At 43.6% G+C, this 16,819-nt stretch overlaps 1 protein-coding gene across 2 annotated transcripts in view; it reads right to left on the bottom strand.

Moving 5' to 3' along the window:
* Nucleotides 1-2,857: 2,857 nt before the first annotated feature.
* dennd5a (DENN/MADD domain containing 5A) overlaps nt 2,858-16,819 on the bottom strand; it is a 305,895-nt gene continuing 291,933 nt past the window's right edge. Inside the window, exons 23-24 of one of the 2 annotated variants that reach the window (XR_013886802.1) lie at nt 15,213-15,334; nt 2,858-3,516 (exon numbers count right to left, since the gene is read on the bottom strand). Coding sequence is in view for 1 of the 2 variants with exons in the window: in XM_080190209.1 (XP_080046335.1) it covers nt 15,333-15,334 (2 nt within the window). In the remaining variant the exon portion in view is untranslated. Of the gene's footprint in view, nt 3,517-14,891; nt 15,335-16,819 lie in introns of those variants that run through there. The other variant, XM_080190209.1, reaches the window with a different exon arrangement.

Below are 16,819 nucleotides of genomic sequence, written 5' to 3' on the forward strand. Positions count from 1 at the left end.
GTGTGAAAGCAACTGCCACAGTTAACCTCTTCACCAATGGCTCCTTCCAAGGTTCCTGAGACCTCTACGGGATCTTTCAAATGTCTTTGCACAAATGTAAACATGAGGTCACATTTTGTCAAGGCCCACAGTTGCGTTAACTTCAACAGATATCAAACAAGCCAGAACACCAGAGCACTTGGCTTTGCGGGGATTTCTGGATTCCCACAAGTGCAGTATGGAATCAACTGTATTCTTGGCTATAAAGCTTTCTGACAATAGGCGTTCTAATATATAAAGTGGAAAGATTACCACTTGCTCAATGTACAACTGGTCTGTAACCATAAAGAACTTAGTATATAGGTATACCCAGGAAACATCGACAACTCATGCATCTTAAATAGATCACAGATCCTGGACACCTCTGAGTGACCATACAAGAACTGGCTCCTTGGTGACAAAGGGTACCCATCAAAGTTGTGGCTGATAATGCCAGTGCAGCAGCCTTAGACTCCTATAAAGAGGTCATTCTCCTCACTGAGCGTTTCCAGTTTACACAAGACCATAAGAAACAAGAACAGGAGTCGACTGTTTGGCCCCTCGAACCTGCTCCACCATTCATGGCGGAGTCAACATTCCTCATGTCCACTTTCCTGCCCTTTTCTCGTAACCTCAATGAACAAAAATCTCAGCTTTAAATATATACAAGGCTCTGCCCCACAGATCTCTACAGCAAGGAGTTCCAAAGACTCTCAATCCTCAGAGAAGAAATTCCTCCTCATCTCAGTTTTAAATTGGCGCCCCTTTAATCTGAGACTATGTCCTCTGGTCCTAGACTCTCCATGAGGGGAACCATCCTCTCAGCCCCTTAAGAATCTTATATGTTTCAATGAGATTACCTATCATTACCTAGCTTTCTGACAATAGGCGTTCTAATATATAAAGTGGAAAGATTACCACTTGCTCAATGTACAACTGGTCTGTAACCATAAAGAACTTAGTATATAGGTATACCCAGGAAACATCGACAACTCATGCATCTTAAATAGATCACAGATCCTGGACACCTCTGAGTGACCATACAAGAACTGGCTCCTTGGTGACAAAGGGTACCCATCAAAGTTGTGGCTGATAATGCCAGTGCAGCAGCCTTAGACTCCTATAAAGAGGTCATTCTCCTCACTGAGCGTTTCCAGTTTACACAAGACCATAAGAAACAAGAACAGGAGTCGACTGTTTGGCCCCTCGAACCTTCTCCACCATTCATGGCGGAGTCAACATTCCTCATGTCCACTTTCCTGCCCTTTTCCTGCCCTTTAAAATAAAGACCTCTAGGGTAAGGATTCAACCCCTGGTGGAAACATTCCAATGAGTAGAGTTCCAATTTGTTCAACCTTTCCTCACAAGACAATCCTTCCATACTGAGGATCATCCTGATGAACCTTCTCTGCACTGCATCCAATGGAATAATATCTTTCCTTTAATAAGGGTACCAAAACTGCTCACAGTACTCTAGATGTGGTCTCACCAGTACTTTGTACAGTTGCAGCAAGACTTCCCTATTATTTTACCCCAACCCCCCCTTTGAAATAAGGGCCAACATTCCATTAACCTTATTCCCGATTACCTGCTACACCTGTGTGCTAGCTTTCTGTGTTTTTTGCACAAGTACCCCCAATCCCCTTGTGCTTTCTGCAGTTTTTCTCCATTTAAATACTATTCTTTTGTTCTCCTTTTTAAAATGAACAACTTTGCATTTTTCCACATTATACTCCATTTGCCAACTTTTTGCCAAGTATTTATCAATATCTCTTTGTAAACTTTGTACCCTCTCGCAACTTGCCTTTCTACCTATTGGCTACTGTACATTCCATTGTAAGATTCCACAGCATGTGGGTTTCCTTATGCAACTCTGCCCTACTTTCCATGTTCCTAACTTACCAAATCCAATTTACCTAATCCTTGTCAATATTGGGGCTGCAGAGTCTAAACAAGCTATGTATAAACCAAGAATTGCAAATTCAATTTAAATCATGTACAGACAGCAAAGTAAAGAATTGGGAAGGAAAGATGGGATTCAGAGGATTAGAGATATGTAAAAGAGAAAGACAGGAAAAGTTCTTTAAAAATTGTAAATCCTCAACACAAATTAAATTCTCAAGGAAGGTGACTCCATTATTTTAAAATTACAGGTCAGAGAGATTGTTTGGCAATATTTATCACTAATCACATTGTCAAAAGCAGTGGGTAGGTACTGCAACTTCAAGCCCTTTTATTGATCTCGGTGCTGATGAGGCCCTCAGCAAGGTATCATGATTGTGTACCCATTGGGGGAACAGAGTAATTCAGACTGCAACTTCTAGACTTCTACATTTAACTGCACATGTGTGTACTCTGAACATTGCTGCTTTTTATATTTCATAGTAATGGGGAGTATTGATGTCCTCAATGTGAAGTCTGGGCCATTATCTTTGCTTCTTTCTATTTTAGCAGCCGATAAAGAAGCATGTAAGACTTCAGGTTCATGGTCCATCTTGGTTTTATTCTGAGATTACATGCCTTTCCTAGGCTGGTTCTAGCAGGTGCTGTTAAACTTCCAATAAATTTAAACAATAGCATGTAGTTACATACAGGTGAGGAGGGGTGAACTGACTCCCTCTTCTCCTACTCCATTCTAACAGAACTCCTTAAATTCTAACAGAATTTAAGGAGGATGGGATATTGTCAATTCATATATACAAGGTATGTATTTGACTGTAAAAAATACACCAGACAGATACTCTTGAATTATGCACATTAAGGGGTTTATTTTATTGTAATAAAACCTATTCAGGTAAAAGTATTAAAATATACAAATATGTCATACTAACAAGCACAAACATACAGCCAAACCCCAAGCATGTAGAGAAGAGTGCAACCATACACAGAATAACCTTACACAGAATAACAGAAATTAAACTTGGTCAAGTAAGAGGTAGATAATAAAAGCAAAGCTGTTATCTATTTAAAAGGGTTTTAAGTTGCTTTAAGAACTGATTATTTGATTTGATAGTGATGTCATTAGGATGTTGCAGGCTGCTGTTTTACTTTCAGTTTGTACTCTGAGCCGGGAACATCCGTTTCAATAAAACCTTTTTTGTGTGTTAGTTTGAATATACATGTGCAAACCACATTCTTTTTGTTATAACTCACAACCCCTAACATAGTTAAGGACATTGCACAAAAAGAAAACTGGCAACAAGGATGGCATTTTTGTTTCACTGAGAACATCTGACAAAAGATCCTAAGCAGAAGAAAAATTTTAGATCCTCACATTTTGAAAATTAGAAGGCTGGATAGAAGCAACATCAGGATTAAAGTGTCAGGGCAGGACGCCAGGAAAGAAAAAGCACTCCATGCAACCTTAAAGGGTTTTCTTTCTGATCAAAGAGGATGAAATTCCAGGCAGTATCTGAAAACTGTGTCTAGACTCTGGTTCTTCACTGAAACAGTTGATTTTCAGTCATGGCTGATAGATTCTCTTTTCATCTCGAATCACTGCAGTAAAAATCCAATGGCTTTTTAATAGAATATCTAGATGTGGACACTTTCCTCAGCAAAACAAATTGCAGACTGAAATGAAAAGTTGTTGAGGCAGAAAGAGACCCCTGCTCCTTCTGGCAGCCTGATTCCAATTCCAGCATTCACACAAAAAATTGTATCACATGTTGGTTGTACATTTCAAAGGGCATTGAGCACTAGCTCATACCTTGCATAGCTGCCTTTTAGCCATCATTTCATAGCTGAGGCAATTATTTCTAATGTTCTAACTACTGAAGTGCTGGTTTAGACTGCTGCTTTGGACTGCATTAGATTGTTTAAGTTGGAGTTATCTGAATGAAAGAGTTTTAAGGGTTAATTTAATAGTTTATTTCTATCTTCAGTTTAGTCTTTAATTTTGCAATTAACTAAAAGCTTTTTTTTGGGGTTGGGAGAAGTTTAGGTTTAGTCCAGCTTTAAATCGTAGGTTTACAGGTTCTGTTTGAAGCTGCAGCTAGTTAATTAGATAACTGAATTAAACTGGTTTTCAGAAGCATAAAAATAGCCCTTCTTCAATGCTACCTTGTCTGCACTAGGCTGCATTATACTGCTTAAGTTGGAATTTAAGCTGCATTAGAGTACTTTAAATTGGAGTTTGGTGAGTGAGGGAGTTTGGTGAAGAGGGGAAGGAGATGCTCCTTTCTTTTTCTATCTTTCTTCAGTCTCCAGTAGCTGGCTCTCACTTTTCTACAGGGGAGGAAGCTGATTGGAGAATTTTCCTGTCTCGCCCACCACAGGAATCATAGCAGGCAGGGAGGCAGACCATACAAAGATCTGTTGACCTTGGGTGGGATTTTCTGGTTTTGGGGCAAGGGTGGCCAGAAAATCCTGCCCCAGGTATTGAAAAGCTGCACAGAGAGGGGTGATTTTTAATAGCATTCAATAGTGACATCACAGGCAAAACCTGATCTTCATCAAGTGGGACTGGAAGCCACTGCAAGAGGAGAAGTGCAGCCTTTGCAAGTAGATCTGGTGAGTATTTCTACTGTCCAGTCTTTAAAGTGAAAAAAGGTCTTTAGCTTATACTAAGTAGTGTTTAAAGTATAAGAAGCAAAGTCCCAGGTATATGTTTAGTATTCTTTAAACTAGATGAAGTAAAGGGAGTAATTTAAAGATAAATCATGGCTAGGACATGGACTGCATCAGTGTCTGAGGAGTCACGAGTAACGGACATTCCCACTTCTGACCTTCTGATGGAAGGAAAGTCATTGATGAAGCAGCTGAAAATGGTTGGGCCTGGAACCATTCTAAGTCTGAGGACTCCTACAGTGATGTCCTGGAGCTGAGATGACTGACTTCCAACCACAACAACCATCTTCCTTTGTCCCAGATGTGACTCCAACCAATGGAGGATTTGGCACCTGATTCCCATTGACTCCAGTTTTGCTAGGGCTCCCTGATGCCACACTTGGTCAAATGCTGCATTGATGTCAAGGGCAGTCACTCTCACCGCACCTCTGGCGTTCAGCTCTTTTGTCTAAGTTTGAACCAAGGCTGTAATGAGGCCACAAACTGAGCGTCCCTGGTGGGATCCAAATGGTGTGTCCATTAACAGGTTATTGCTGAGTAGATGTCACTTTGTAACACTATTGATGTTCCATCACTTTACTGACAATTTAGAGTAGACTGATGGGGTGGTAACTGGCCAGGTGGAGTTTGTCCTGTTTCCTGTGTATTAATTAATTAATTAAAATTAATTTTAATTTTTGCTGATTGAAAAACATCCTGCTGATTACGACTTACTCCCCCCACCCCCCACTCCCAGCTGATGAATCAATGCTCCTCCATGTTGAATGACATTTGAAGGAAACACCGAGGATGACAAGAGTGCAGAATGTTCTTCGGGAGACTTCAATGTCCAATACCAAGTGTGACTGAGTAGACCAAGCTGGGTAGGTCCTAAAGGACATAACTGTTAGACTGGGCCTGTGGCAGGTGATGAGGGAACCAACGAGAGGGAAAAACATACTTGACCTCATTCTCACCAACTTGCCTGCCACGGTGCATCTGTCCATGACTGCATTGGTAGGAGTGACAAATACACAGTCCTTGTTGAGATACAGTCCTGTCTTCATGTTAAGGATACCCTCCATTGCGTTGTGTGGCACTACCACCAAACTAAATAGGATAGACTTTGAAAAGGCATAGCAACTCAAAACTGGACATGCATGAGGCATTGTGATCTATCAGCAGCAACAGAAGTGGACTCAACCACAATCTGTAACCTCATTCCCTCAGCATATCCCTACCATTACCACCAAGTCAGGGGATCAAACCTGGTTCAATGAAGAATGCAGGAGGGCATGCCAGGAAAAACACCAGGCATACTTAAAAATGAGGTGCCAGTCTGGTGAAGCTACAACATAGGACTACAAACGTGCCAAACAGCAAAGTAGTAAATAATAGAGCTAAGCAATTCCTCAATCAATGGATCAGATCTAAGCTCTGCAGTCCTGCCACAACTAGCCATGAATGATGGTGGGCAATTAATCAACTCACTGGAGGAGAAGGCTCCACAAATATCCCCATCCTCAATCATGGAGGAGCCCAGCACAACAATGGAAAAGTTAAGGTTGAAGCATTCGCAACAATCTTCAGCCAGAAGTGCTGAATGAATGATCCATCTCAGCCTCCTTTGAATGGCCCCATCACCACAAATGTCAGCCTTCAGCCAATTCGATTCACTCCATGTGATATCAAGAAATGGCTGAAGGCACTGGATACTAAAAGTGCAATGGGCCCTGACAATATTCTGGCAATAATACTGAGGACTTACACTCCAGAACTTGCAGCTCACCGAGCAAAGTTGTCCCAGTACAGCTACACCACTGGTATCGATACAGCAATGTGGAAAATTGCCCAGGTATGTCCTGTACACAGGATGTGGATATGCCAGCGTTGGACTGGGGTAAACACAGTAAAAAGTCTGACAACACCAGGTTTTAGTCCAACCGATTTATTTGACAGTAAACTCAAGCTTTCGGGTTAGCCCCTTCGTCAGGTGAATGGAGAGTTCTGGCCTCAGACAGAGCATATAAAGCACAGACAGTTTAGAGATTACTGATTGGAATGCGAATCTTTACACCTAACCTGCTGTTCAAGTCCTGAAGTGGCTGACAATGTGTGTGGAAGGAGCACTGATCACAGGTTAAAGAGATGTGTATTGTCTCCAGACAGTACAGTAAGTGAGGTTTTGCAAACCCAGGCAAGTCACGGGGGTTACAGATAGTGCGACATGAACCCAAGATCCCTGTTGAGACCGTCCTCATGTGTGCGGAACTTGGTTATCAGTCTCTGTTCAGCGACTCTGCGCTGTCGTGTGTCGTGAAGGCCGCCTTGGAGAATGCTTACCCGAAGGTCAGAGGCTGAATGCCCGTGACCACTGAAGTGTTCGCCAACAGGAAGGGAACAGTCTTGCCTGGTGATTGTCGAGCGATGTTCATTCATCCGTTGTCGTAGCGTCTGCATGGTCTCCCCAATGTACCATGCTTCAGGACATCCTTTCTTGCAACGTATCAGGTAGACAATGTTGGCCGAGTTGCAAGAGTATTTACCGTGTACCTGGTGGATGGTATTCTCACGTGTGATGATGCTATCCATGTCGATGATCCGGCATGTCTTGCAGAGGTTGCTGTGGCAAGGTTGTGTGGTATTGTGGTCACTGTTCTCCTGAAGGCTGGGTAGTTTGCTGCGAACAATGGTCTGTTTGAGTTTGCGTGGTTGTCTGAAGGCAAGAAGTGGGGGTGTGGGGATGGCCCTGGCGAGATGTCCGTCTTCATCAATGATATGTTGAAGACTCCGGAGAAGACGTCGTAGCTTCTCTGCTCCAGGGAAGTACTAGACGACGAAGGGTACTCTGTCCACTGTGTCCCGCGTTTGTCTTCTGAGGAGATCGGTGCGGTTTTTCGCTGTGGCGCATCGGAACTGTCGATCTATGAGTCGAGCGCCATATCCTGTTCTTATGAGGGCATCTTTCAGCCTCTGGAGGTGTGTCACGATCCTCCTCATCTGAGCAAATCCTGTGTATACGGAGGGCTTGTCCATAGGGAATGGCTTCTTTAACATGTTTAGGGTGGAAGCTGGAGAAGTGGAGCATTGTGAGATTGTCTGTGGGCTTGCGGTACAGTGAGGTGCTGAGGTGACCGTCCTTGATGGAGATGCGTGTGTCCAAGAATGCAACTGATTCTGGGGTGAGTCTGATGGTGAGTCCATGGTGAGTCTGATGGTGGGGTGGAATTTGTTGATATTATCATATAGTTGTTTCAGTGATTGTTCACCATGAGGCCAAAGGAAGAAAATGTCATCGATGTATCTAGTGTATAGCATCGGTTGAAGATTCTGTGCAGTGAAGAAGTCTTGTTCGAACCTGTGCATGAAGATGTTGGCATATTGAGCTGCAAATTTGGTCCCCATGGCTGTTCCGTGTGTCTGGATGAAAAACTGGTTGTTGAAGGTGAAGACATTGTGGTCCAGGATAAAGCGGATGAGTTGTAAAATTGCATCTGGAAACTGGCAGTTGTCAGCATTGAGTACTGAGGCAGTCGCAGCAATGCCATCATTGTGGGGGATGTTGGTGTAGAGCGCCGAGACATCCATTGTGACGAGGAGTGTCCCTGGTTCAACTGCTCCATGTCTGCTGAGTTTCTGTAGGAAGTCCGTAGTGTCGCGACAAAAGCTGGGGGTTCTTTGTACAGTGGGTTTCAGGATGCCCTCGACGTAGCCGGAGAGGTTCTCACACAGAGTCCCATTGCCCGATACGATGGGACGGCCAGGTGTGTTTGCCTTGTGTATCTTTGGGAGGCAGTAGAGATCTCCAATGCGGGGAGTACGTGGAATGAGAGTACGGAGGGTGCTCTGAAGGTCCGGATCAAAGGTCTTGATCAGATTGTTGAGTTGATGAGTTGTTGTGTTTACAGCAAACGCCACACCCTGGAAACTAAAATGGAATACATATTCTCAACTTGTGCTCAGGATGCAGACCAACTGCAAAACTCTGCTAAGCAGATGAGACAAAGAAACTACACCACCTACATGCACACCAAGAACAGGAAACTTGAAAAACTCGTCATCGCCACCAGCAACAACCAAGCCTCCCCCGGCACCACAGTAGAAAACAGCACTACCATAGGGAGGTCTATTATCAACTTGTCGGACTACACACTTCAACCAGATGAAATCGAAGTTCTCAGCCGCGGGCTCAATTTCTGCCCCAACACCAAAATGGGCCCCATCAGTCTTGCAGCGGACACAGAGGAATTCATCAAGCGAATGAGGCTGTGGGAGTTTTTCCACAAACCCCAAGAGGCCTACAGTGAACACAATGAGACAGCCGATGAACCAGAACAGCCGACAGAGAGATCCACAGTGCAACAACCTAAGAGGAAGGAATCCAATTGGACTCTTCCAGAAGGCCGCTGCCCTCGACTGGATTTGTATGCCCAAACCATCAGGAGATGCGTTAACACCAGATTCATCAGCCGCACTCACAAGACAGCCCCGAACATCACCCAAGCACAACGCAACGCCATCCATGCTCTCGAGACAAACCGCAACATTGTCATCAAACCAGCAGACAAGGGAGGTGCCATCGTCATACTGAACAGAACGGATTACTGTAAAGACGTGTACCGACAACTAAACAATGAGGAACACTATAGACAGTTATCCACAGATCCGACCAAAGAACACACTCGTCAACTCAACAATCTGATCAAGACCTTTGATCCGGACCTTCAGAGCACCCTCCGTACTCTCATTCCACGTACTCCCCGCATTGGAGATCTCTACTGCCTCCCAAAGATACACAAGGCAAACACACCTGGCCGTCCCATCGTATCGGGCAATGGGACTCTGTGTGAGAACCTCTCCGGCTACGTCGAGGGCATCCTGAAACCCACTGTACAAAGAACCCCCAGCTTTTGTCGCGACACTACGGACTTCCTACAGAAACTCAGCAGACATGGAGCAGTTGAACCAGGGACACTCCTCGTCACAATGGATGTCTCGGCGCTCTACACCAACATCCCCCACAATGATGGCATTGCTGCGACTGCCTCAGTACTCAATGCTGACAACTGCCAGTTTCCAGATGCAATTTTACAACTCATCCGCTTTATCCTGGACCACAATGTCTTCACCTTCAACAACCAGTTTTTCATCCAGACACACGGAACAGCCATGGGGACCAAATTTGCAGCTCAATATGCCAACATCTTCATGCACAGGTTCGAACAAGACTTCTTCACTGCACAGAATCTTCAACCGATGCTATACACTAGATACATCGATGACATTTTCTTCCTTTGGCCTCATGGTGAACAATCACTGAAACAACTATATGATAATATCAACAAATTCCACCCCACCATCAGACTCACCATGGACTCACCATCAGACTCACCCCAGAATCAGTTGCATTCTTGGACACACGCATCTCCATCAAGGACGGTCACCTCAGCACCTCACTGTACCGCAAGCCCACAGACAATCTCACAATGCTCCACTTCTCCAGCTTCCACCCTAAACATGTTAAAGAAGCCATTCCCTATGGACAAGCCCTCCGTATACACAGGATTTGCTCAGATGAGGAGGATCGTGACACACCTCCAGAGGCTGAAAGATGCCCTCATAAGAACAGGATATGGCGCTCGACTCATAGATCGACAGTTCCGATGCGCCACAGCGAAAAACCGCACCGATCTCCTCAGAAGACAAACGCGGGACACAGTGGACAGAGTACCCTTCGTCGTCTAGTACTTCCCTGGAGCAGAGAAGCTACGACGTCTTCTCCGGAGTCTTCAACATATCATTGATGAAGACGGACATCTCGCCAGGGCCATCCCCACACCCCCACTTCTTGCCTTCAGACAACCACGCAAACTCAAACAGACCATTGTTCGCAGCAAACTACCCAGCCTTCAGGAGAACAGTGACCACAATACCACACAACCTTGCCACAGCAACCTCTGCAAGACATGCCGGATCATCGACATGGATAGCATCATCACACGTGAGAATACCATCCACCAGGTACACGGTAAATACTCTTGCAACTCGGCCAACATTGTCTACCTGATACGTTGCAAGAAAGGATGTCCTGAAGCATGGTACATTGGGGAGACCATGCAGACGCTACGACAACGGATGAATGAACATCGCTCGACAATCACCAGGCAAGACTGTTCCCTTCCTGTTGGCGAACACTTCAGTGGTCACGGGCATTCAGCCTCTGACCTTCGGGTAAGCATTCTCCAAGGCGGCCTTCACGACACACGACAGCGCAGAGTCGCTGAACAGAGACTGATAACCAAGTTCCGCACACATGAGGACGGTCTCAACAGGGATCTTGGGTTCATGTCGCACTATCTGTAACCCCCGTGACTTGCCTGGGTTTGCAAAACCTCACTTACTGTACTGTCTGGAGACAATACACATCTCTTTAACCTGTGATCAGTGCTCCTTCCACACACATTGTCAGCCACTTCAGGACTTGAACAGCAGGTTAGGTGTAAAGATTCGCATTCCAATCAGTAATCTCTAAACTGTCTGTGCTTTATATGCTCTGTCTGAGGCCAGAACTCTCCATTCACCTGACGAAGGGGCTAACCCGAAAGCTTGAGTTTACTGTCAAATAAATCGGTTGGACTAAAACCTGGTGTTGTCAGACTTTTTACTGTGTTTACCCCAGTCCAACGCTGGCATATCCACATCCTGTGTACAGGACATACCTGGACAATTTTCCACATTGCTGTATCGATACCAGTGGTGTAGCTGTACTGGGACAACTTTGCTCGGTGAGCTGCAAGTTCTGGAGTGTAAGTCCTCAGTATTATTGCCAGAATATTGTCAGGGCCCATTGCACTTTTAGTATCCAGTGCCTTCAGCCATTTCTTGATATCACATGGAGTGAATCGAATTGGCTGAAGGCTGACATTTGTGGTGATGGGGCCATTCAAAGGAGGCTGAGATGGATCATTCATTCAGCACTTCTGGCTGAAGATTGTTGCGAATGCTTCAACCTTAACTTTTCCATTGTTGTGCTGGGCTCCTCCATGATTGAGGATGGGGATATTTGTGGAGCCTTCTCCTCCAGTGAGTTGATTAATTGCCCACCATCATTCATGGCTAGTTGTGGCAGGACTGCAGAGCTTAGATCTGATCCATTGATTGAGGAATTGCTTAGCTCTATTATTTACTACTTTGCTGTTTGGCACGTTTGTAGTCCTATGTTGTAGCTTCACCAGACTGACACCTCATTTTTAAGTATGCCTGGTGTTTTTCCTGGCATGCCCTCCTGCATTCTTCATTGAACCAGGTTTGATCCCCTGACTTGGTGGTAATGGTAGGGATATGCTGAGGGAATGAGGTTACAGATTGTGGTCGAGTCCACTTCTGTTGCTGCTGATAGATCACAATGCCTCATGCATGTCCAGTTTTGAGTTGCTATGCCTTTTCAAAGTCTATCCTATTTAGTTTGGTGGTAGTGCCACACAACGCAATGGAGGGTATCCTTAACATGAAGACAGGACTGTATCTCAACAAGGACTGTGTATTTGTCACTCCTACCAATGCAGTCATGGACAGATGCACCGTGGCAGGCAAGTTGGTGAGAATGAGGTCAAGTATGTTTTTCCCTCTCGTTGGTTCCCTCATCACCTGCCACAGGCCCAGTCTAACAGTTATGTCCTTTAGGACCTACCCAGCTTGGTCTACTCAGTCACCCAGTCTAACAGTTATGTCCTTTAGGACCTACCCAGCTTGGTCTACTCAGTCACACTTGGTATTGGACATTGAAGTCTCCCGAAGAACATTCTGCACTCTTGTCATCCTCGGTGGTTCCTTCAAATGTCATTCAACATGGAGGAGCATTGATTCATCAGCTGGGAGTGGGGGGTGGGGGGAGTAAGTGGTAATCAGCAGGATGTTTTTCAATCAGCAAAAATTAAAATTAATTTTTTTTTAAATCAGCAGGGTCTTTTTCTGCATGGAGGTCGGTCACCAGTGGAGTGCCCCAGGGATCTGTTCTGGGACCCTTGCTGTTTATAATTTTCATAAATGACCTGGATGAGGAAGTGGAGGGATGGGTTGGTAAGTTTGCTGACAACACGAAGGTTGGTGGTGTTGTAGATAGTTTGGAGGGATGTCAGAGGTTGCAGCATGACATATATAGGATGCAAGGCTGGGCGGAGAAGTGGCAGATGGACTTCAACTCAGATAAATGTGTAGTGGTCCATTTTGGCAGGTCAAATGGGATGAAGGAGTATAATATCAAGAATAACACTCAGCAGTGTAGAGGATCAGAAGGACCTTGGTGTCTGGGTCCACAGGACTCTAAAATCGGCCTCGCAGGTAGAGGATGTGGTTAAGAAGGTGTATGGTGTACTGGCCTTCATCAATCGAGGGATGGAATTTAGGAGTCAGGAGACAATGTTGTAGCTTTATGAGACCCTAGTCAGACCTCTCTTGGAATACTGTGCTCAAGTCTGGTCGCCTCATTACAGGAAGGATGTGGAAGCTATTGAAAGGGTGCAGAGGAGATTTACAAGGATGTTGCCTGGATTGGGTGGCATGCCTTATGAGGATAGGTTAAGGGAGCTCAGTCTTTTCTCCTTAGAAAGACGAAGGATGAGAGGTGACCTGATGGAAGTGTATAAGATGTTGAGAGGTATAGATTGGGTGGATTCTCAGAGGCTTTTTCCAAGGGCTGGAATGGTTGCTACGAGAGGACACAGGTTTAAGGTGCTGGGGAGTAAGTACAGAGGAGATATCATGGGTAAGTTTTTCACTCAGAAGGGGGTGGGTGAGTGGAATCGGCTGCTGTTGGTGGTAGTGGAGGCAAATTCGATAGGGTCTTTCAAGAGACTTCTGGATGAGTACATGGAACTTAATAGAATTGAGGGTTATAGGGAAGCCTAGTAGGTGTGGATATCATCAGTGCAGCTTGTGGGCCAAAGGGCCTGTTTGTGCTGTAGTTTTTCTATGTTCTATGTTTCCTTGCCTATTTTTAACCTGATGCCATGACACTTCATAGGGTCCAGAGTTGATGTTTAGGGGAGCGTTTAAAGTAGAGTGGCAGGGGGATGGAAAACCTGAGTAGGGAGGCTTTTTATTTCCCTCTGACAAGAGAGGGAAATAAAGATAGTAATGCGAGTAATGAAAGCAATAAGTGGAAGGCAGAGGAAACATGGGCTAGCAGCAATAGGGCCAGAGTACAAAAATTAATGTGTAAAAATGATCGAGAGTAGACTGACGGGACGGCTGGACTGCATTTGTCTTACAATTTGTGGACAGGGCATATCTGGACAATTTTCTACATTGTTGGGTGAAAACCAATGTTGTAGCTGTACTGGAACAGCTTGGCTAGGGGTACTGCAAGTTCTGGAGCATGTTTTACCAAGAACAAAACAGTACAGCACAGGGACAGGCCCTTCGACCCTCCAAGCCTGCTCTGCTCATGTGCCCAACTAGACCATTCGTTTCTATCCCTCTATTCCCAGTCTGTTCATGTGGCTATCTAGATAAGTTTTAAATGATCCCAGCGTGTCCGCCTCAGCCACCTTGCTTGGCAGCGCATTCCAAGCCCCCGCCACACTCTGTGTAAAATACGTCCCCCTGACAGTACTTTATGATGCCTTTTCAGTACTTATGCCAGAATATTGTCAGCGCCCATAGTCTTTCAGCCATTTCTTGATATCACGTAGAGGGAATCAAATGGCTGTTTACACATGGAGGATGCTGGAGACATTATAGAAATGTTAAAATATAATGTAAAATGCACGTTTTTCCTTTTCCTCACCAGTTATATGAAACATCAGAAATAAGAGATCAGAAATAAATAATTAATCAGAAATAAATAATTAATTTAGTTGAACATGCAACTCCAAAAACACTGGCTCTTGAATCTTTCAGTAAGGAATTGCATAGTGATTACAGGTAGAACTGAGATCAAACTACAAATGGATAGAACAAGTGCTGAAGTAAATACTCAAAATAAAAGTAGAAACTTTGATCATATGCAGCAACCTACATGCCTAGGTGATGCCAGGAGCCTGTGTCTGTCCAGGGGTTGACTGGATTGAGCATATTTATTTTGCAAATTGCTAAGTCCATCAGTGAGATAACTATAAATGTTAAATTTAACAATTTATTGGTACAAGTTTATGGCCAATTTATGTTTATTCATCCAGTTATAATCAAAGTGATTACGAGACCCATTTTCTGTATTGTTAGTGGCTGATGACCATAATACTTGAAAACAAAAATTGGAATGGGGATGTTCTACATTAAAGGCAAAATATAGATGCAAGCTGTAAGATACAGAGATGGTCAGAAGATAATTATCAAACATTTACAGTTTATTTATAAGGACAGTCTGAAGTACAACACCATTAGGCCATATATATCATACTGATCTAGATTTTATTTACAGATTACCAGGGCAGTTAAACAGAGATAAACAAACTATTCCTTCTATAAACCCAATCCCCCAAACATTTGTTAGTCATTATCTAGTCACAGGAGCAAATTCATCATGTAAAAATATACAATACACTTATAAATACAGACTTATCACTATGAACATGTCTTCATTATTAATACAATTTAAATACACTGTACACCATTATCAGTTAGTAACGATATACATTTACACTCACTTGTTTTAAATGTAATTCTTTTCAGCTGCCTCCACTCAAGGAACACAAGGAGAAAGGACCATTAGTTTTTTTAAAATTTACCTGGCAGTAGTTTCATGTAAGTAACTCAACAGCAGTAAACTCTAAGGAAAAAATATATACACTGCATTATATTTTGCTCCATGTCAAAATATATTTAAAATATTCACAATGCAATTCATCTATCGTATATAAGGGAGACGCAGTATTTGTGAACAATTAGATGTTTTTAATACTAACTGCTGGAATACTGTGCAACATGTTTAAAAGCATTCTTCATAAGAATATTAATCACCAAGGAACTTGTGTCAGGAAAACACAAAAAGTTAACACAACTTTCCAAAATTAAAATGTAAACCTAATTTAAATTCTGCCACTGAAGATGTTATCTGTTTTGTATAGGCATCATGTAGGTTAATACAATAATACAAACATGTAGAATCAAATGAAAGTTGTACTGTGGACAGTTAATGCGAGAACTTTATATATGTAATTGACGTAACACTCATTAGCTCTTATGTAGTAATAGCTATTAATACACTCTATAAATGATAAATGTATTCCCTTTTCTCCCCTCCTCCTGAAGTGCCAACTCAGATTAGAACATTGTCACGAGGTAAGGTATTTCCTCCACACTTGACCCAAGACAAGTTATTTAAATGTAGGAGCATCACAGCTAAAATCAATCCAGTTGTCACCCAACAGTCACAGTCAGGAGTCATTGGATGACTTGCTCCCACCTCCCAACTACTTAGCCTAGGAACATTGTCAAATGAAACATGCCATTACCATTCCCTTTAATATTGAATTAAAACTGCTTTATTACCTTTTTCAGGCTAGGTATGTCAAAGCCATCCTCAAATCATAGAATTCACCAAAGCTATCCTCATTATTAACACTGGATATTTTACAATGGAATTTTGTTGCAAAAGTTTGGCCCTGAAACAGGTATTTTTATTTAAGTAGTTCATACTGCATTAAAGGTGGACACTTTAGAATTGTACCTAATCATTTTCCTACTGTACATTGCATCTGTTAATTTTATATCATCACCAAAATCACAGAACAAGTTAGATGGGGCTTCCCGCTTCCTTGCGCTGGCATTGGCCCTATTTTAACTCCTATATTTCTTCCACCTTCTCCAAATATACTATATTGCAAACTAACTGGCTCAGCATCAGTCTTAGTCAGCTGGCCTCAACTGGGTGCCAATAAGGGTGTGGGATTATTGAATTAGAATCATAGAATCCCTATAAATGCAGAAGGAGACCATTCAGCCCATCAAGTCTGCAACAACCCTCCAACAGAACATCTGATCCAGGCTCCATCTCTGTAACTCCACGTATATTTACCCCACTTATCCCCCTAACCAACATATTCTGAACACTAAGGGGCACGTTAGCATGGCCAATCCACCTAACCTGCACATCTCTGGACTGTGGGAGGAAACCAGAGCACCCAGAAGAAACTCACACAGACGCAAGGAGCAAACTTCACAGTCACCCAAGGCCGCAGCTGAACTGGTCCCTGTGAACAATGTAACCACTCTGCCACCATACCACCTGGAGGATTAGAGGAAGGGGAATATC

The sequence above is a fragment of the Carcharhinus amblyrhynchos genome, chromosome 6 (assembly GCF_965287045.1).
Source record: "Carcharhinus amblyrhynchos chromosome 6, sCarAmb.v2.hapA, whole genome shotgun sequence".
In the NCBI taxonomy this organism is placed as follows: domain Eukaryota; kingdom Metazoa; phylum Chordata; class Chondrichthyes; order Carcharhiniformes; family Carcharhinidae; genus Carcharhinus; species Carcharhinus amblyrhynchos.